This window comes from Xiphias gladius, chromosome 21 (genome assembly GCF_016859285.1).
Source record: "Xiphias gladius isolate SHS-SW01 ecotype Sanya breed wild chromosome 21, ASM1685928v1, whole genome shotgun sequence".
Classification (NCBI taxonomy): Eukaryota; Metazoa; Chordata; class Actinopteri; order Istiophoriformes; family Xiphiidae; genus Xiphias; species Xiphias gladius.
In genome coordinates this window covers 30,930,283-30,952,192 of record NC_053420.1, presented here as the reverse complement: position 1 = coordinate 30,952,192, position 21,910 = coordinate 30,930,283, and the positions used below count along the sequence as shown (strand labels likewise).

Sequence of the window (21,910 nt, the reverse complement as noted above, 5' to 3'; positions counted from 1 at the left end):
AACGTGTGTATATCACATAAATGCTTAATCCATTCACTTCCATATGACTGACTTTTCAAGTCACTCTGCACTTAAATTGCCTGACCTCTCAATGATAATGAGACATTTGACAAAAATCAGTGCAGAGCTAATGTATGGAAACGTATGGAAACCAATGGCTGTCTGAAACAATGGGAAAAATACGTCCAACAATATAAAATTTTAAAGCTCGCACTCCTAAAACTTTCAAACACCCTGGTATTTAAGCCTCAGTAAACTCAACACAAGGAAACACAAGGACCCATTGCCTCATTATATAGAGACCTGAATGCAAAATATGATACGATTTAAAAACATTTTCTTCCTCTTTCAAACATGTTTAAGTTTTATAGTGAAGAACGTCTTGTTAAATCATCATCAAGGTCCTTATTTCTCACTAAAGTGTAAAATGTGGACCATGTCAAAGCCCACAGAGGAACATGACGGGATTTACTGAAGCTCATGCCCAAACAGCAGAGACTGAAAATGATCCACCCTCAGTGAAAGCTGAACCTCAGACTTTAGACGCTGGGGTGTCACTCAAATGCTTCCAAATACTGGCTGAGAGGTAAGCATGATGACATCATTGTACAAGATTTGAAGTTTGCTTTGCCATTTTTTCATAAAGGCTTCAACCATACAAAATGAAAAAAAAAAAAATGCAAATGGCGAAAATCTAAATTGGAAGTCCTCTACCTCCAGTGTGTAAAAATTGATGGATTGACACTTTAAAATATATTCCTCAGTGTTGTACAGAGCATTTTTTTTCCTCGACTGGACAATACAGGAAACAACTCCCACTGTGCCTCCCCCTACAGCCTCTGCTTCTTCTTCTGAAAGCATACAACATTCACAGGAGCATTTCACTACAGCTAAATTGGACAACAACTGCTTCCAGAACATCTCTGTTGTGTATCCTGTCAGCAGCTTTTGCACACGCAGAGTTGATGAACTGTATGTAAGATCAGATGACATCCTACAGATGTTTGCAGGGGACGACATAAGTCACAAGGTGCCACACCCTGGGAATAGATCACAGCAGTGAAGTGCAAATTATGTAATCAAAGAATTTAGTTATAGTCAGCTTTTAATGCCACTCTATCCCATCTTTCACGTTTGTGGAGTAACAGGGGATTCTGTATTACATTTTCAGACAATGGAAGTTCTTGGCTTTTTTGCCTCTTTTAGCCCATATTGTTTGGGTCATATATTTACTGTATGCATGGTCTCACCATATTTATCATCCTCATTTCCAACAGCAGGCAGCAGTTTTCAGTGAAATTGCTCTGATAAACCCACTGTGAGCTACCAACCCAGAACCAAAAACCAGGCAGACAAAGTTACAAGAATGTGAAGAAAGAGGAACATTTAGCAGGCAACTAAAGAGCCAGATATTTTTCCAAAACAAAGCTAAAAGGAGTGTAAATATTGGACTAAAATTTGTCATGTGGACAGAACTGTCACTACAAAAGTTGATTTTTGTCTTCTCTTGTGAATGTAGGCTATTTTTCCACTAGCACATAAGCAACAACTGTGTAAGCTGGGGATATGGTGGTGGTTTTAAATCTCTCAGCTTGTGTCAAGGTTTTCTACAATTAAGAGAAAACCAAAAAAAAAAAAAAAATGGCCAAAAAACCCCCAACTGATTAATGCAGCTTTAAGGAAAATGTAATTGCTGTCTCAAACATCATTATGTATTATTTTCATGTTGTATTCGTATTTATTGGATTTATTGGAATGGTTATGTCTTGGTGGTTTTTTGCTGGTGGGACAATTTGTTAACTTGGATGATGTTTAAGTTCTCTCCTTAGAAAGAGATCAGTAAAATTTATTCATGATGAGTATGATGATTAGTGTTGTTGTTGTACAGTAAAGCCCAGTTTATACTTCTGCGTTGAATCGACGCCGTAGTTACGGCCTAGCCGTGTACCCTACTCCGTAGCCTGGCGTGCACTTCCCTAGAATTGTAACGACACATCGCAGTGACGAAGACCACAAAAACTTTGACTGGTCCACTCGTCCATGTCTCTCAGTGGCCGGTGTTGCAGTAGTTCCAATAAAGTAACTGTTCTTCGACATTTTTTAGCTTCAATTCCAATAACATCTACTCGGTTTCATTCCCCACCGCCAACTAGCGTTTCGGCAGTGTAATTGCAGAATGCCACTAGCGCACCTGCATAGGGTACGGCGTAGGCTCTTCGTCATTCTACACATAAGTATAAACCGGCTTTAAGCCTTCTGAAAATAAAGTTCACAGTTGAGGTAAGCAATCATATTTACTTTTATATCAGGACATAGAACAGCTTTATAGAAGTCTTGTTAGAAATAATGGAAGAACTCCAGCTGTAATAGCAGTCATGGGGATTCAATTAATCATTTCCTGAGATTTTTCACGGAGTTTAAGGCGGATTTTTTTCTTTAACTAGATTACGCTCCATAAAATAAATACTGAAATGGTATGTGGGAAATTGAGTTTTTTTATGTACAGCCGTTTCACATAAACGGTTTAAGAGACACTGTTTACTTCAGTTCCCATAATTCCTGTCGTTGTACTTCCTGGTTTGACTAAACGTAGCGTAAATGCTATGTTTAGAGCTTCGGAGAAGTAAGAGAGCTGCAAACGACGACTTTTACTTTTATGATTTTTATGTATTAAGCAATGTTAGTCACTGGAGTTTATAGACGCGTTTGTTTACTTGGATTATAATGAAGTCACAGTGGCGGCAGTCGCTTGCCTCATATGTAGGCTAGGCTAAATTTTCAAGCTAACACTGGCAAGACTAAGTACTTGTGTTGTTTACAATATTTTCCAAGATGTATACTTTATTATCTGGATTGTATAAGTACATGTTTCAAAAGGACGAATACTGCGTTTTGATCCTGGGACTGGACAACGCTGGGAAAACGGTGAGTCAAATTAGATTCTGAATTTAATACACCTGGGTTAACTCGACCGTGGTATAGACAGTTTGACGCTGGATATCCAGACATAACTCTTCATTAACTTTTGAGTGAAATAAATTCAGCGTTACTGATGCTTCTCATGTAGTGTTTTTTTTACCTCACGAACTGGTGATAAGATGATCTTGAGCCGCCAGTACACCGAGGGAAACGACGAGCTGAATTTAGGAACCGTCTCTAAAATGCACGCAGCTTGGCCAATAGGCCAGTAGGGCTTACCAGAATGTCCTCCATCCCTTTCTCGTGTTGTTTTCTAGCTATTTCAGACTAACTTTGTGCTTATCTCGGAGTCAACCCACGGCATGCACACGCCCTATTTTTAGAAATAAGATTATGAAACGGAGGCTAAGCGTTTTTTTGTTTTTTTGAATTGGCTGGGGGGGGTCTGCTTTACACTTCACCTAAATGATGTCATTGTACCCAAAAATTAGTGTACAAAATTTTCTGCTTGTATTTTCTTTAGTTTCTGAGATGTGGAGGCCTTAAAAAAGCGGTCGTGGCCCTAATAAACGAGTCTTGCTAAAACAAAACAAAACTGCAAAGTACCATAATTCATTACTTTTGAATTATTCATGCTAAATGCTTGAAATTTTCAGGGATTCAGTAGAATTTTAGAAATGTTTGCAAATTTCTTAAAAAGGATAAACTGAAATATGACATTGACAGAAGTACCCCATACTCAGCACTTAGTTGACGCACCTTTGGCAGCCAGTAAAGCCTCGACTCGTCTCGGGTAATACAGTGTGGTCCAGTGCTACTGTCATACCTGTGTGGCTTTGTTGCCTCTGTCAGTCTCTTTTTCTCTAAGTTAGAGTGAAATACAAACCGGACTCTGCTCAAAATGAAGTTAAATCAGTGTCCTCTAGTTTTGGCAAAGGAAATGTTATCACTGTACAATTTGGCACACATTTACTACGAATGCAGAACATGCAATTCAATAAGGAATAATAATTAAGTATAATAATGTTGAAAACGTCATCTTTAAGATTCACGTGTTAAAGTTTGATAGGAGCAACTACTCAAACTACTGCTCAATTATAAGTTGTATTCCTGCAGTTTATATTTTACACCAAGTAAAATGTACTTATATAGCCATAAAATGTGCTCATATTAAAGCAAAAGTTCTAAAGCCTGATAAGAATTTGTCCATTTTCAAAATCTCAAATTGTTACTAAAGTAACATATTAAAGCAGTGTTTTAATTTTGTAGATTTTCAATGTGGAGCTACACCAATTAACTAATTCATCTGAGTATTTGAAGCTACAGCAATACGTCATATGTATGACGTGATCTGCTAACATGTCTATGGGGAATATAGTAGCCTATGATGTTACCAGTCTGACTTATCCACCAGTCTTAACTGTTGTCTCTCTCTGCAGACCTTTCTGGAACAAACAAAAACAAAGTTCAGTAAGAACTACAAGGGTATGAATTTATCAAAGATCACAACTACAGTCGGCCTGAACAGTAAGTGAACGTTCCAGTATCTGTTCAGTTGTGCTTGTCATGAAGAGTGCCCTGGGAGCATCCCTGTTCCCTTCCACCAACAGAATGGAGAATATACCTTTCTCCTCCAAATTCAGAAGCAGTTGACTGCTTGCAGCCAAAGTCAATCAAATAGTGGTCCTTTGAGGGTGTTATTTTCGATGGCTAACTGCATTGATTAATTGTAATTTGCAGCACTAATCATTACTCGGGAAAATCATTAAATTGCATAGCTACTTTGTTACACCTCACATTTACACTGTGATCACCTAATGCTGCTTGTCTTATAGTTTACAGTTAGTGTGTGATCCCTCTATAATGTTTTTTATGGGTGTCTCACTTTCCTTCACAGTTGGAACAATCGATGTGGGCAAGGCTCGTCTGATGTTCTGGGATCTGGGAGGTCAGGAGGAGCTCCAATCTCTGTGGGACAAAGTGAGTTAAACACCAACACTATCCTGGGGGGAATTCTTCTTCTACAGCCAAGACACAATAATTTTACACCGATCAGCCACCACTTAAAAACCAATCAAGGTATCATTGTCAGCCAGTTCAGCTGTGATGCTGTTGGTTCTTTGAGCCCAGGAACTTGCTCTGATGCCTGGTTTGTACTCTTCGTGTTTATTTATAGTACTATGCTGAGTCCCATGGAGTCATCTATGTGATAGATTCAACTGATGAAGACCGTCTGTCAGAATCAAAGGAGGCGTTCGGTGAGTAACAGAATCTTTCATCCTGTGTACTTTAATGCGTATGTACCTGTCTTTTAAAACAACTTTAGTCAATTTATAGTCACTTGTTTTCTGAGTACAATGGCATGGCACTAAAATAATGATTTTGTGGTTGACAGGTTTATGTCTGCTTTAACATTTAAATTTTCAACAATGTGTTTTAGAGCAGTTTTTTTTTTTTTTTTTTTTTTTTCAGTGTAGCTTATAACGTGAAATGCTTTGTTGTATGTTATGAGAAAACTATCAGTAACACAACAGGGATCTGAGAAAAACCTTTAACAGACAGTATCTGTGTCAATATTCTGTGACAATAGAAATATATTGCTAATTGTTGGAATAATAATTTGACTTTCATCTCCTCCAGAGAAAATGATCAGCAGTGAGGTATTAGAAGGTGTTCCACTCCTCGTGCTGGCCAACAAGCAGGATGTTCCGGTACTGTATGAACTTTTTAATTTACTAAGACCATATTCAGGGTAGTGATGATGATGATTTTAAAAACACAAATTATTCAGTATGTTCATCCACATTGTATCGATAACTTGTTCAAGTGATAATTGTCTCTGGTTCTACCTTTTCAATTGTGTAGATTTGCTGCTTCTCTGTTTAATGTCACTGCAAACTGCAAATCGTTGGGTTTTTCGGTCAAACAAGCAGCGTGAGCACTTGACATTGCGGCTTCTGATCGGAGTTGTTCACTTTTTCCATACATTTTATAGACTAATAATTCATTGATCAATCGAAGAAATGATCAGCAGTTTTCCTAAGTAAAATAAATATTTTTAGGGGCTGCAATTAAGGATTCAGTCAATCTACTGGTTATTTTCTCAATTAATCACTTTGTCTATAAAATGTCAGAAAAAAAGTGAAAAATGCCTGTTTCAATTTCTCAAAGCCCAAGTAAACATATTCAGATGTGTTTTTTTTTTATCCAACCAACAGTTCAAAACACAAAAATAGTCAGTTTATTTTATTGAATATTAACATTTGAGAAGCTGAAACCAGTGAAGTTTTTGCATATTGACTACTTATTTAGTTGTTTCTGCTCCAGATACTGTATATTACAGAGATTTTGACTGACATTCCCTTGTGGTATTGGCAGATGTGTCTTTGCTGTTGTAGCCTTTAGTTAAGTTTTTTGTCTCCTCTGTTCTCAGGACTGCTTGTCAGTGGCAGACATTAAAACAGCGTTCAGTGACTGTGCCCCGAAGATCGGCAAGAGAGACTGTTTAGTCCAGCCTTGTACTGCCCTCACAGGGTAAGACTGCTACTCTATGACATGGTACAGAGTGTAATGCAGTACCCTAGTCCTGTAGGACACGCTACCTTTGTGACCCTTGTAATGTTCAATTTCTGAAGTAGAAGCTAAACAAAGAGAGTTTTCGTTGTGTTGCTACTGCATTAGATGACATTATATTTTATAGATGTTCATATTGTTGTGGTTTGAGTTTATTGTCTCATCTATTAACAGGCATTCATTTGAGATTGATAGCTAATTCACTCTTAGGCCTCTAGTTTTACATTGTGGCTGGCTATTGTATGCATGTTACTAGCATTGGTTAAATAAGCCACTCATGAAATGAGGTAATAAGACGGGGTAGTGGACACATTTCCTTATTGGAAGCTGATGGAGCGAGTTATTGTCCTCAGATTTCTGTCAGCAGCTGAAATAAATATGAGCTTTTCTGGAGATTGATGGATCTCAGTGGGGAACTGAAATTTTACAAACAAACTTCAGTTAAACTGTGATGAGGTTCACAAGATCAGCTCAGATAGTAGACAGACAACCCCCACAGCTCATTATCCTTCATCAGCTGCGCCTTTTCAGTCTTGTTACCACTGGATTTGGACATACCATTACTGGTCTTTCTGCCACCACATAGTGATGCAGCACACCACTGGAAAACTAGAGGCCTTACTGTTAAACATGCTCTGACATCTTGATTATATGTAACTGCTCAGAAGAATTTAGAAATCTTGTTAAAAAACTTACTTAACACTTGTTCTCATGCAGGGACGGAGTGAATGAAGGTATTGAGTGGATGGTGAAATGTGTGGTCAGGAACATTCACAGGCCTCCCAGACAGAAGGACATCACATAAGAAGTCATCAGTCACTCTTTACTCTCATTGTGGACTGAGAGTTTCTCCTCGAGGACATTCCATGTAAACCCTGGAGCTGATTAACTCTCTTCTCTCCTTGTGTTTGCTGTGACTTTGAACAGTTTGGATTTCTGCTATTAAGAGTTCATTACAGACAGAGTGTGGCAGTATTTTTATCACCAAGCATAATTTCAGATGGGCTCTGAACAGAAGTCTGTCTGTTCCACTTGTTCCACTTTTTGAAGTGGTGTTGTGATTTCTTCTGCTTCGCGTGTGAGCAGAAGCCCCAGTCTCTGGTGATGGCTGCGACTGTGTCTGCATGGAGCTTCACTTACTGGCACCCTGCACTGTGATCACAACAGCACAGAAACGTCAGTTTGACTCATCAGTTCTCATGTAAAATATACAAAACTTTAATAGGGTGGTTCTCTGTTCTCACAGTATCAAATTAACTTTAGCCCACATTTGTAAAATCAAACTGAAATTTGAATTTTCATCACTTTTTGTGTAAGGAAATATCAACTTATTATAATACTGCAGCTCGTGCATAGAACCTTTTTGAACATATTTATGGAAACTTTACGCTTCAGGCCTCTAGTTGGGCAGTTTCCTTGGCAGCGGTTGAGTGACAGCATTGCTAGGACATGCACTGTCAACTTCCACGGTGCTCTACTGAATGCAGAACGTCATAGTGCCTATATATATATATATATATATATGTGTATGTGTATATGTTTGTGTGTGTGTGTGTGTTCAGAGAGACAGAGACAGAAATATATATGTATCTCTTAGAGGAAAGGGACAGTGACTACCCTGTTAACAGTTTGGCATATTTTTGGGAATTTTTTTGATTTGTCTTTTTTTTTCATCATTTTGCTCATTGCGTAGAGACTCTGGTGTAACCACCCAAACAGCAAAGCAACAGAGTCTTTTAAACTTGTGCGAGAGGTCCCCCTGTATCCTTTGATCTCTGAAGAACATTTCATAGTTTGATCACCCATTGATCTGCATTGAGATTTTTTAATTGACTTTGGAAATGTTAATATGTTAATTTGCAGAAACACTATCGATGATTTGGTAACTGGACATGATAAATGTAACAACTAAATGCACAAAGTGGGCTAAACACACAAAAACCTTGGTGACCTCTGCTGAATTACTGTCTACCAGCAGTTTAACCTGAGATTTATAAAGTGGTTAAAAAAACTGAAGGTGACATCCTCTGTCAGTCACACATATGGTGGATGTTTATAATAAATTAATGATTTCAAAGAAACAAAATATGTCATGTTTGACACTGAATGTGTAGATGTGTTATATTTTCATGTAAATGTTAGTTCACCCATATCACAAAGACATTATCTCACTTACATCTAGTGGGGATATAACCTGCAGCTAGTTTTGGTCTATTTGTCCAGGCCTTTTTGATTTTTGCCTGAATCTTAATACAATGGAGGTAAATTGATTTTTGTGGTGCTCAAAGAATCAAAAATGACATTTACAAAGTTTAATAGCTTCACATCTCATATCCTCATATCGTGTCTCTGGATAATCCCCAGAACAGTCTCCAGGGGACAGTTTCTTTAGTTGCAAATTGGTCCAGTTCCTCTAAACTCCATTCACCTCCATTATGTTTAAGATGGTATATCAAAACCGAAAAAATGAAACTAAATTACCTGATACCACTAGAGGGAAGAAAGGAAAAACTCTCTTTTTGTAATATGGATGAAGTGCCCCTATTATGATGTATTGCTGTCAGTGTATCAGCACTAACATTCTCCCTCACATGTCCAATCAGTACACAATCTCTGGGTGAGGGCTATTAACTAAAATTATTATTATGATGAGTTGAATTAAGGTTCAGGAGTTCAGTACTGCAACTGTTTGAGTAAAATGTAAAATTTAATATGTACTAACCACACTACAGAAATATAAACTAGTCTTATATGCAACAATCCTGTCATTTGTTTAGCATTTCAATCATTGATGACAATTGATTATTTAAAGGAACAACAGCAATTCACCTGGTTTTGTGTAGTCGATAATTGTCAAGTCAGATCAGGTGTACTGTATAACATAAGCTGTTAGCGATGGTGACATCTGGACAACATCTGCAAGATAACTGAGGGAAATTTGTATGTGCAATGGAGAGATAGGAACGAAGCCCTTCAGGTTTTACAATAGGTGAAGTATCTAGAACGTGACATGGATGTATAAGTTGTGTAAAAAATAACTGTGACAGACATTATCATAAGGGTGGTTGAGAGGATCATTCTTTGACATGGAAACTGATTAAAGAATACGCAGTAAGCAAATAGTGGAACTGGACTGAGGGTACAAATGTACAATAGCTGATTCTCTGGCATGGAGCCTCCAAGGTTTTGCAGAAAATTCAAGTGCATTATCCTAGCTCTCTTAGAGAATCTCAGAGTGTCTAGTTTTACCTATTGTTCTGGCTGTATTCTCTTTCACGTCTACATTGTTACACCAGGGTTAGCAGGCTTTTCTGTGGACTCATGAGAGATTATTTCTAGTATAGTAAGGCTTGAGCATGTTAATGTGGCGCAGGTGAATTTGACGCTTTCAGTCAGGGATCTTTACCACATAAAATCGTATACTTTTCTTTCAATCACACAAGATCTGTGAAAAACAGGCAGAAGTTGGCAAAAGAACTAGAATCTTGTCATTTGATTTGAAAGATCAATGAACAGCCTTCTTGTTATAGTGGAATTTCATTCTCCCCGGGACCATGAAAGAGCTACATTTGCGAACCAGTGGACCTGGTGCAGATGCTTGCAAAACTGTGAAACATAGTCCAAGACATTAGTTTTGATAAACTGGTTAGATGACATGAACTGTTCCTTCGGGAGTTTTAAAGGACCTCGAATGACCAAAGACAAGGCCAGGTGGACTGAAAACAAGGGATTCCTGCTTAGCTTCACGTTGGCAAACACCATCAGTGGCACTCCCTCTTCCGAATAAGTGCAGAAGGTCCAGAGTTCAAATCTCGGATAAGCCCCCAATTACGTTACAACCCAAGTTGGTTTGGATGAAAGGGGAGTAACATAAAACTACATGAAGGATTTGAGGAGTCATTTTGTTCGAGTGTTCAACCTTTTATTGCCAGTATTTGAAGCACAATTTATCTTGTTTACTCCTTATCACACACACAAAAAAATTAAACAAAAAATAGAGCTCCCTCCTACAGCTTCCTGACAAGGTTTTCATGGTAAGAGATAAATCATATAAACATTAAACTTTAAGGTAATTAGGAAAAGCAACTGGAATTTCCCTCTGCCTTCACATGATGAGAAATGGGCCCTTGTAAGGACACTAGCAGAGAAAACCAGATAAGGTTTAGACAGTTCATGCACTTTGGTCTGGTTCTGGAACCTCTGTTACTTCATGAACAGTCCTCCCTTTTCCCCCAGCAATGCCATTTCCCATAATGAAATCAACACCCTAAATTTTAAGTACAGAATTTAGAATGTCTTCAGAAATGCATGTAAATTAACATATTTTGTATAATTGGAATATTTATAAAATGTTCAGTTACTGGACAACAACAACAAAAAATGCATTGATATAGTGAAATAAAAATACAGACAAATTATTGGTACCCTTTTGATGAATTTAAATTACTTCTTCAAACAAAATAACAAACAACTAAGACTCACCTGTGGTTAATTTTCAGTGCTCACATGACCTAAATTAACCAGTGAATGATGGTTATACATCTTAAAAAGGGGCTGATTGTTTCCAGATTCTTTTTCACGAAGGTTAAGTTCATAGATATGCCCCAGAGTTTCTGGGATAATGTTCTATGGACAAATGAAATCAAAGGAGATCTCCTTGGGAATGCAGTGCATCAGTTGGTTTATGGGCGACGAAATGAAGCCCATTAGGAAAAGAACACCCTACCTACAGTAAAACATGGTGGACGTTCTATCAACCTGTGGAGCTGCTTTGCTGCCTCTGGTACTGGAGGCATTGAATGTATCAAAGGAAGGATGAAGTCAGAAGATAACCAAGGCATTCTATAGCAAAATGTGTTACCCAGCTCCAGAAAACTAGGTTTGAGGCGAAGGTCTTGGGTCTTTCAGCAGGACAACAACCCAAAGAAGACATCCAGCAGCACAAAAGAATGGTTGAAAAGGAAAAGATGGAATGTTTTAAACTGGCCAGCAGTGAGTCCTGATTTAAATCCCACTGAAAACCTTTGGACAAGGCTGAAGTCTGCCATTGCAAAAAATGACTCCGACAAACTTAAAAGAGCTTGAACACGTAGCAGTGGCAGAGTGGCAGAAACTACCAGTAGACAGGTGCAAGAAGCTTCTAGATGGCTACAAGAAACGTTTAGAGGCTGTCATTGTTTCCAGTGGTCCTGCAACCAAATATTGGTGATTTGTGCCAATAATTGTATCGGATACATTTTGTGTTTGTATTATTCCACTAATATGCAAGATTTGATATTATTTTCTTTTGTTTAGTAACCTTGGACATTTTATTAAAATATTCTGATCATACAAAATTGTTTAATTTGCATTTATTTCTGAAGATATTCTAAATTCTGTACTTAACATTCAATGTTGCCAATAATTTCAACCAAGACTGTACATGATACAAAGGCACTGGAGCAAAGCCCATTTCAACACCTTGGCCTTAAGACAAACCGTACAATCCACATATCGAAATATTAAAAATTAGAGTTTATAACTCCTATTTCATGCTCCCAAAATTGTTCTTATGGCAAACCACAACATTTTGGACCATGCAGGGATATACAGCAGATGTCAAGTTTTAATCTTTCTAAATACTTAATAACCTGATTATTTAAGACAAACTAAGAATTTCTAAATTTGTAGCCTGAAATATTCAAATGAAGTAAAAATGTGTGTCTCCTGTCATCGATGTTTTCTTTGTAAAATATATCTAAATGTAGGTAAGCAGACAATTTATTAGCTAATTAATGTGAATCTGTGTGAATGATAAGAGTTCATGAATGGGCACTACAGCTGATGCATGTTTGTCAGTAATACCAAAATAATACATGTGTTCAATAGCTAAAGGCTTCTGCCATAGAAAGGTCTTTTCAGACATTTTTTGCATGTTTTTATCCAGAAAACAGTAACCCAAACAGACAGGGAAACTCTAGTTTTCAGTATATATGATCATTTCATGGATCTTCATTTATCAAATTCTTAATCTTAGTGGGAAGGTCTTGTCAGATTGAAATCTCTGTGTAAGTGACTCTTGTCATTCATTATATCTTTGTGATTTTATACTGCTTTGTCTGTAAATCCGGATATCAAAATATTTGTCTCGAAAGACAAAGACTCTTGATGAAAAGTGGCATCAGGAAACAAGGCTAGATCCAAACCTAGTCTGTGGCTGAATCCTTTATCTGTCTGCTTCTCTCCTACTGTCTGTGCTCACATATACAGTAACTTAATCCAGCTGAATTCCTAATAAAGCTGTTTTCATTAACATGTTTTTCTGTTTCTGTTGTAAGACAATGGAACAAGTATGAAATAGTCACTGAAACATGGCCCATTAAGGCTACATGTTAACCAGCAGTCACTGCCAAGCCATTTCCAAGCTGCAGCTCTGCAATGCTAAAATCCTGGTTTTATAACCACGATGTCGTCTCACAAAATCACCAGACACATAAGTTAAAGACAACGGCTGTGCTATGATTTCAGGTATATTATATCAGGTATACCTGTAAAATGATCAGTCAGAGAGAAAGTTAGAATCTCATTTGCGTCTGTGTCAGCTGCCGTGCAGTCAACCAAATGGGACGCTTAAAGAGGTGTTGCCTGCAGAGGGAAAGCCTGGCCTTGTGCTCACAGGGTAATACTGCTGACTCTTCTACAGAAAGTAGCCAAGGTTTTTTTTTTGTTTTTGTGAATAGAAATTGGTAAATCTAGCAACAAAGGTGACGAGTTGCCAACACTGCCTGTAAATGCCCCCTGATGACATAATAGAAACCATTGCGTTTGCGCCAGTTCATTTTGGAAGAGCAGCGGCCAGTGGGGAAACTCCAACACTCGGCCAGCTGACCAATGTGGTAACTTCAGCACTCACTCACTCAGTGACATTCGTGCTTATAGGGCTGACCCCGCTGTTGCATATATATTGCATCATAGGAGAATTTCATAATGTCTTATTTATTATCCTAATATTGAAGACATTCTAGCAAATGTAAACTAAAATAAGTCTCTTCAGCAGACTGTCAGCATCAAGTTTAAATGACAAATTGTCCTCCAGCTGGAAGCCAAGACTGTGATATAATTTTTGTGTGGTAATCATTGGATTTGGTGAAATATTGTACTCTGGCTTTACTGAGATTTTAAAAATAATATTAGACTAATTCAGCTATCATGGAATTCAAAATGAGACATGAAAAATAAATAGTTATTCTTTATGCTAAGTTACATAACAGCCTCTTACCTACAACTACATTAAAATGTGTTTTTTCCTTTCAACCTCGCAGTCTGCAGTGTTTTCTCTGCATGTCTTACACAATTCATTTTCCTACTGCAGCTCTCAATCACCGTGGTGCATTAAATCCCAAAAATACTGCACAGAGGTATCTACAGATCTAACCAGAAATAACCTTCCTCTTTGTTTTGTTTTTTAAAACCCAGCCTGTGTTAGTACTCCAGCCAGTAGGAGTCAATGGCTGCCCATTGTTCACGTAGACTTGTGCACTGCACCATTTAGGGCACCAACACACACCCAGCCCATCTTCTCTCTCTCTCTCGCTCTCTCCCTCCTTTTCCTCCTTCATCCTCTCTCTCTGACTCCATCACATTCTCTCCTTTCCTCCAACCAGCAGCATCCTCCGACTCTCTCCTCCTCCTCGTCCACTCTGAACAACAATGACCAGCACAGTATCAGGTAAGACGACACGTATCATCACCAGCCTGTCATTTGGTTGAAACTGTGGATAGGTGTGTGGCAGGGGAGCGAGGGGTTGTATTGTTTTAATCAGAATGCCTAATAATGCAGAGGATGGAGAGGGTCAGTGTCTGTCTGTGTAATTATCATGGCAACTTGGGTGTTCTTCTCTCTGATGTAGATAAGAGTCCCATAAAGACAGGCAAATCAGTCCGATTCATCCAGAACAGTTATTAGTTATTACCATCTCTTTGCAGTAATGTGACACTGCTGATTAAACACCACTTTGCTGATGTAGATCTAAAACACACAACAAAATAAACACAGAAGAGACTTGCAGAGCACCAAGCATTTTTTTACTACCATTTTTTTCTGAACTATTCTGGTGACTTTTTATTGCAGATATGGGAGGACAAAAAGAACAAAATTCATACTGGCACATTAAACATCTGAGCAGCATCTCAATATTCAGACGCTAAGATATTTTGTAAAGTACTCAAAGTCATATTGTAAACAGTTAATTTCACATATACGTCATAAAGTGGGATGTTTTTAATGTTTTACTAGAATTTACATATAATCAGTGGCGTGCCATCAGGACAAGCAAGGCAAGCAGTGCTTGACAAGTTAAAGTTAAAAATAGAAATCAATTAGAACGACGCCAAAGTGGAAGCAATGTCTCTCCTCTTTTCTCCCACCGGAGGCGGGTAAAGACTCGCCCCACTATGCCACTGATTGGCTCGGTTGGTCAGGTTTAGGTATAAGGAGTGGTGAGATGGTTAGGGTTAGAAGACAATGCAAGGGTCAGAGCCAATCAGAGGTGGGGTAGGGGTGGATCTTCACCCAACTTGGGTGCAAAAAAAAAAAATAATGCCTCTCCTTACATCTCAGAACAGGTTCTGTCCCCTAAAGGATCTGATGTTGTCTGTTTGCATTCATCTTATAATTTACTGCTCTCTTGTGGCTGCAGTAGGTTACTGTCTCTGGAAGCAGGGTTGAATACCAACTGCTCCATCTATCATTTCTGTCATTTTCTGTCATGTCCCGTTGACAAAGGCTGGGGCTTGCATGATTATAATCATCATTTATGTAAAGTAAAACATATAATATTTAATACACCTCTGTATGGTAATCCCTCATTATACAATCTTATATGCAAATACATTAAGCCCTTTGTGATGTTTGCTAATGTAGCTCTCAAATGTATTTAAATAAATAGCAAACAAAAGTGAAGATAAATGTTTAATAAAATGCTTTGATACCTTATTATCAAATGTAATAATATTTTGTGTATAAATTGTTTACTATATCAAAATCTGAATTTCATATATCACAATAACTATTCAGGAATTACAGCCATTTTTATACATAGTCCCTCATTTTAAGAGGCTCAAAAGTAATTGGACAGACCAACATAATTATAAATATAAGGATTATTTTTAATACTTGGATGAAAATCCTTTGCAGTCAATGACTGCCTGAACTCCTGAACCAATGGACATCACCGAATGATTCCTCCCTTAAGATGCTTTGCCAGGCCTTTGATGCACTGTGAGTCTTTCTGCCTTCAGTTTCATCTTCAGTAAGTGAAAAGCATGCTCAGTTGGGTAGAAGTCAGGTGACTGACTTGGCCATTGAAGAATATTCCATTTCTTTGCCTTTAGAAGCTCTTGTGTTGCTTTCGCAGTATGTTTTGGTTCATTATCCATCTGTACTATTAAGCACTGTCCTGTCAGTTTTGCAGCATTTGGCTGAATCTGAGCAGATAGTATAGAACTATATACTTCAGAATTCATCCTGCTACTTCTATCAGCAGTCACACCATCAATAAACACCAGTGGCCCAGTTCCATTTGCAGCCATACATGTGCATGCCATAACACTGCCTCCACCATGTTTTTTAACAGATCATTTAACTGATCATGACTTGGATCATGATCAGTTCCTTTCCTTCTCAATACTCTTCTCTTCCCACCATTCTGGTAGCTGTTGAATCTCCTGTTCTAACACATTCCAAAGGTGTTGTACTGGATTCAGGTCTGGTGACTGGGGCGGTCATTGTCATGTTCATAAAACCAGTTTGTGACGACTTTTGCTTTGTGACGTGGAGCATTATCCTGCTGGAAGTAGCTATTAGAAGGTGGTTAAATTGTGCCAATAAAGGGAAGAACATGTTCCGTAACAATCCTCAGACAGGCTGTGGAATTCACACCATGATTGATTGATATTAAGGGGCCCAAAGTGTGCCACGAAAACATTCCCCACACCATTACACCACCACCTCCAGTCTGGACTCTTGACACAAGGCAGGTTGGATCCATGGATTCATGCTGTTGATACCAAATCCTGACCCTACCATCTTGCCTCAGCACAAATCCAGATTCATCAAACCAGGCTACATTTTTCCAGTCTTCAACTGTCCAGTGTTGGTGAGCCTGTGCCTGCTGCAGCCTCAGATTTCTGTTCTTGGCTGAGAGGACTGGAACCTGACGTGGTCTCCTGCTGTTGTAAACCATCCACCTCAAGGTTGGACATGTTGTTCATTCTGCTCACCACAGTTGTAAAGAGTGATTATCTGAGTTACCGTAGCCTTTCTGTCAGCTCCAACCAGTCTGGCCATTCCCCTCTGACCTCTCCTATCAACAAGGCTTTTTCATCCACAGAACTTCTGCTCACTGGATAATGTTTGTTTTTGACACCATTCTAAGAACTCTAGAGAATGTTGTTTGTGAAAATCCCAGGAGATCAGCAGTTTCAGAAAGACTCAAACCAGCCCTTCTGGCACCAACAATCATGTCATGGTCAAACTCACTGAGATCACATTTCTTCCCTATTCTGATGTTTGATGTGAACATTAACTGAAGCTCCTGACCTGGATCTTCAGGATTCCATGCACTGCACTGCTGCCACATGATTGGCTGATTGGATAATTGCATGAATAAACAGGTATACAGGTGTTCCTAATAAAGTGCTTGGTGAGTGCATGGACACCAGTCCGTGTGGATTACACTGTGACAGAAGTCACTATCAAAGTATAAAATGAGACTTTGTGAGGCTGTACTGGGGCACAGTGTTGTTTTAAGCTAAATGCTAACAGCAACATGGCAACAAGCTCACAATGGCAACGCTAACATGCTGATGTTAAGCAATGTTTACCACATTCACCCTCTTAGGCCTTGATCATACTCCTGGACAGACGCAGACAAGGACTCCTGCAGACTTGCACAAGCACAGCAGGCCTGCCCGTGCTTCTATTCATACTGCAATCAGGGCTATGTGCACTCAGACACATTTTCACTCATGCATACTAGAAAACACGATGGCAGCCTCCTGACAGGTAAAAGAAGAGCTCAAACTAGCAAAGCTGAACGTACTACTGAACTGAAGACTGAAGTCTGAATCAGTTGTACTAAAGTGCCTTTGAACTGTTATGTGTTCATATACGTCTGAACGTACTGAAGTGCATTTGAACAGTAATTCAGTCACTTAGCAAAGAAGAAATGAACAAAGTACATAGTCAGTGACTATGATCTAGGATATGAGCAGAATTAAGTGATTCATATTAGCAAAGTGTTTGTTCATAGACCAACATATTGGACAAAGGAAATTTTTACATCACGGTGTCGCTAGTTGAAACATACCAAATTTTATTCAATAGTTGTCGAGATATTTCAGTCTGGACACAAGTGGTGGAGCAACTGACCGACATGGCCACCCCTAGAGCCATGCTACTAACATGCATTTGTATAGGACAGTATATACCCATGTATTATATTTTCTACATGTGCTATAGTGTTTCTTCAAGAGTGTTCATTTATACACGCCAACATTTGGAACCTTCCCTCCTCTGAAATGAAATTTTATTACATATATAATTCTACCTTATGGTACACAGCCATTTGGAGGACTCAAAAAACTGTGCTGGCACAGTGAATCTCCAGTGGAGCTTGGCTAACAGTTACCCTGCCCTACTTTAAGCGTACGCTGATGAAATTGTGTGTAGTGCCTCATAGATCCAAACAGTGTTCCGAGCTGCCTACTTATACACTTCTATGAGAGTGGTTAATATTCTGTGGATCAAGTTGCTTACCATTTGGCTTGCTATTATCTGGAAGCTTTTTCAAATGTTCAGCAACGGTTTTCACAGCGGTCTTGTCTAACTGCCGAAACTTTTTCTTTTTGGCCAATTTTCTTTACTATTCGTTTTTTTGAGTGTTTTTCCAGGAGAGGTTTATAAGATGCTTACGATTTTTGGAAAACTGTTAATTTTGAGATTTGCCGAACCAGTTAGGACTTATTGTCATTAATGTTATTTTGTAAAAATGTACATACTTTCACATCTACAGCAGGATCAACCGTGAAGCTACTTATACCTCTAATGAAATGATCAAAATAAGGTTTATAATTTTCACAAATTTGTAGGTGTAGTTATTCAGTAATAGTTTGAGCTCCTTGTGCCTTATAGATGAGGGCAATGAGGGGTCATCCCTGGCCAGAGGAGCTAGTATGAATACTAATATCCATCACTTTCTCCATACACCATCCTTCGTCAGTAGCTTAGTTACCGGTCTCTCGCATCTTTTATTTTAGCTTTCTCATGATCTTACCACTGAGTGGGCTGAGAATCTCATCACTGTAGTCTTTTCTGGCCCAAAGCATTTTTAATTAGTTTTCATTCCTCATATTCACCATATTGAAGTAGTTTCATAGATGTCTGTGGTGAACCAGACACAACATTGCTTTTGTCAGAATTTGGAGTCTTTTTTTTTTTTTTTGCACCAAACTCGTGAATAATATATCAAAAGCTGCATTATCTGTGGCTCTGTGAGTGAGTCTCCACCCTGTTCCTTGTCACAGTGATGTCTCCCTTCGTGTACACATTTCATGTGCCTCTCTGATGTACTCACATAGCTCATCACCTGCTGCTGTTTAGCCTCCACAGAAATAGCACAGCAGGAAGCTAGTTGTTTGGAAGAAGAAAAGAGAAGACAGACAAATCCAGAGCTGATGTTTTCTTGATGTCGACAGCTCACAGCATGGAGTCTGAACACGAATAATAAACACATTTGGAACCTTTCCTCCTTTGAAATGAAATTTGATTACATCCATAATACTACCTTATGGTGCACGGGTCAGCCATTTGGAGGACTCAAAAGACTGTACTGGCACAGTGAATCTCCAGTGGAGCTTGGCTCCAATGTTCAACAACGGTTTTCACAGCGGTCTTGTCTAACTGTCAAGATTGTCTATATGTCTTTTCTAACTGTCAGTGAGTCACACTCAGATAATGAGTCATTGTACAGAAGACACGGGGAGAGTGTGAACACTTACCATTAGCCATATATTGTATCCTATAGCTCTTTTTAATATATTCCCTAGGACAGTTTCTCCTGTAAAACATTAATTCTGTTACACTCGGCTGTAGAATTCAAAACTGACTGAAATAACTGTGTAAGGACTCTAAAAAGAGAGCCAGAGAGAGAAGGTCATACCCTACCATCTTTCTCACCTCCACACGGCGGGCCAGTCACTGCAAGATGGTGCAGTGAGTGCACCATCTTGCGAATGTCACAATCCACATTTTGAATTGTGACAAAATGTCCCAATTCTGAAAATGTGAATGTCACAATTCACTTTTTGAATTGTGACGAAGTGTGAGACAATAGCTGAAAATGGTATACACAAGTAATTCTTTGAATGTGCTTATTTTCACCAATTATGTAGTTTACACGGTCATATTGTTACAGATAACACTTTGGACAATGATAAGAAGGTTAGTATAACAATGATAAAAGGGTTGAAACTAGTGTTTCTGTTTCACCTGTTAAACTAGTTCACATGTTCATTTCAATCAGGAAAGACACAAATTAACATGAATGAAGAAACTTAATTTAATTAACACTTTGGTGTTGACCCCGTCGATTAAGGAGATGTATAGGCATAAAGCCCTACGAAAAGCAGCCTATCTGAGATCCCCAGGGGGGCCTTAGAAGGGGCGAAGGTGCGAGCAGCATAGACTGCAATGACAGCAGAGATACACAACACAGGTAAGGTGGTTTATATATTTTTCAGTTAAGATGATCATTGGATGATAGGAAAGCCCATGCACGGAACCTGGTGAAATCATTGGATAATAGTAGAGAGGTGGAGCTTCAGTGTGATGATGAGATAAGGCGGGCTGACAGTTGTCTTCCTGCGTAAACTTGCACTAAAAGCATTTGTTTGAACTCTTAGACATTTAAGACTTTTAATCTAGGTAAAACTTTTTTTCTCAAAAGTGCAGTAATGGTGTTTTAACAGGTGCAATTAAAACTGGTAATATCTCCTAACCTCAAGCTTGTAACATGTGTGTATAATAATGTGCAATATGTTGCTGTATAGTATATGTTTTTTCTTTTCTTATCAGTCAGTTCATATAAAACATGTAAACTAACTTTGTAACACAACAGCACAGCACACAGTCACACATCAGTTCTTTAAGTGTGTTTTCTGTAATATCTCCTAACCTCAAGCTTGTAACATGTGTGTATAATAATGTGCAATATGTTGCTGTATAGTATGGATTTTTCTTATTGCTCAGTTCAGGGTCATATAAACCTACTTGTAACTGTCTTAACAACAGCACAGACACACACACATTCTTTTTGAAAAAGTGTTTTTTGCTTTTGTGCGTCTTGTTCTTTTCTGTATCCATGCATGCGGCCACTGCACACTGTGATGTTATGTTTTGAAGGAACAAAGTATGAAAATACATCAACAAATTATACAGTATATAGCATGAAAACAAATGGTAATATAAAATGATGCATAGTGTGAACATGAAACAAAGGCATTCTACAAGTAGAACAACCTACCTCGTTGGCCACTTTGATGTTGACTGTGACTATTATGCAATATAGCAGAGAGCTTTGTGAGAGATTTCCGATAAAAAATCCCAGTTTTGTCAAAAAAAAAGTTTTGTTGTCATGATTCACACAATGTGCTAATTTCAAGACATGTTATTTTGTGCCTTATTGTATTTTAACTCTAACAAATGAATTTACTGTACAACAAAGCACATCAGATTTCAATTTTAACCTTACATCAAATTAATGATTTATTTATTGATTGCATAAAATTATGGAATCATTTATGATTCAAATATCAATTATGCATCATGAACATATAGCATTATGCAACACTACCACCAAAATCACTCATTAACTCGAAATGTGGGATTTTCTTTTAAAAAAAGATTGTGAAAGGAAACGATAAAATGTTTTAAGTCATGTGAGTTAGCCTCAAGTAATGAAACTACCTTGTGAATAGGCATTTCGGGGTAAACTGATCTAGTGAGTGGTTCTCCTTTATCAAGTCTAGTGTCACTGATTAGTAGCTGCAGCTTTTGCACCATGCTTTTTGCACTAGGGTGAGCTTCTACTACCCTGGCGAGCTTCCATTCATTTCTTGGTATGCTGTCATCTTGCAGAATCACAACCTCATCTGCTTGTGAATTTCGTGATGTTCTTTGCCATTTCCGTCTTCTTTGCAGAACTGTCCAGCAGGGGCTGAAATGACTGATGTTTTCATGGTTAGTATATAGTTAAGAGTGAGAGGTACTGACTGAGATGTTTAACACTAAGTGGCCAGCTGTGATTATGGTCATTGTTTTGTAAAGAAATGCATGTGGAGTTATGGAGCATGGCTGTCAGGATGCTGATCGTTTGAATTT

At 38.4% G+C, this 21,910-nt stretch overlaps 2 protein-coding genes across 4 annotated transcripts in view; both read left to right on the top strand.

Moving 5' to 3' along the window:
- The first annotated feature begins 2,205 nt into the window (after nt 1-2,205).
- Nucleotides 2,206-8,599, top strand: arfrp1 (ADP-ribosylation factor related protein 1). 3 transcript variants are annotated; one of them, XM_040158787.1, is made up of 8 exons: nt 2,206-2,280; nt 2,878-2,925; nt 4,359-4,446; nt 4,817-4,899; nt 5,096-5,177; nt 5,560-5,630; nt 6,353-6,453; nt 7,210-8,599. In XM_040158787.1, the coding sequence occupies exons 3-8, from the start codon at nt 4,407-4,409 to the stop codon at nt 7,295-7,297; spliced, it is 465 nt and encodes a 154-aa protein (XP_040014721.1). In that variant the 5' UTR covers nt 2,206-2,280; nt 2,878-2,925; nt 4,359-4,406; the 3' UTR covers nt 7,298-8,599. The 3 variants fall into 3 exon arrangements, with proteins under 3 accessions (XP_040014721.1, XP_040014720.1, XP_040014718.1); XM_040158786.1 differs by lacking the exon at nt 2,206-2,280 and adding an exon at nt 2,555-2,623; XM_040158784.1 differs by lacking the exon at nt 2,206-2,280 and having other exon boundaries at nt 2,673-2,925.
- Nucleotides 8,600-14,124: 5,525 nt separating this feature from the next.
- The window catches only part of stmn3 (stathmin-like 3), a 33,451-nt gene continuing 25,665 nt past the window's right edge, over nt 14,125-21,910 (top strand). Inside the window, exon 1 of the mRNA XM_040115659.1 lies at nt 14,125-14,200. Within this exon, the coding sequence (XP_039971593.1) occupies nt 14,182-14,200 (19 nt within the window). The 5' untranslated portion in view covers nt 14,125-14,181. The remainder of the gene's footprint in view (nt 14,201-21,910) is intronic.

What these genes read in the sequence shown, in the direction of transcription:
- arfrp1 (XM_040158784.1), top strand. Translation starts at nt 2,833, where the DNA reads ATGTATACTTTATTATCTGGATTGTATAAGTACATGTTTCAAAAGGAC. An exon ending in TGGACAACGCTGGGAAAACG is followed by an intron (nt 2,926 to 4,358) that starts GTGAGTCAAATT and finishes CTCTCTCTGCAG; the next exon opens with ACCTTTCTGGAACAAACAAA. An exon ending in CCTTGTACTGCCCTCACAGG is followed by an intron (nt 6,454 to 7,209) that starts GTAAGACTGCTA and finishes GTTCTCATGCAG; the next exon opens with GGACGGAGTGAATGAAGGTA.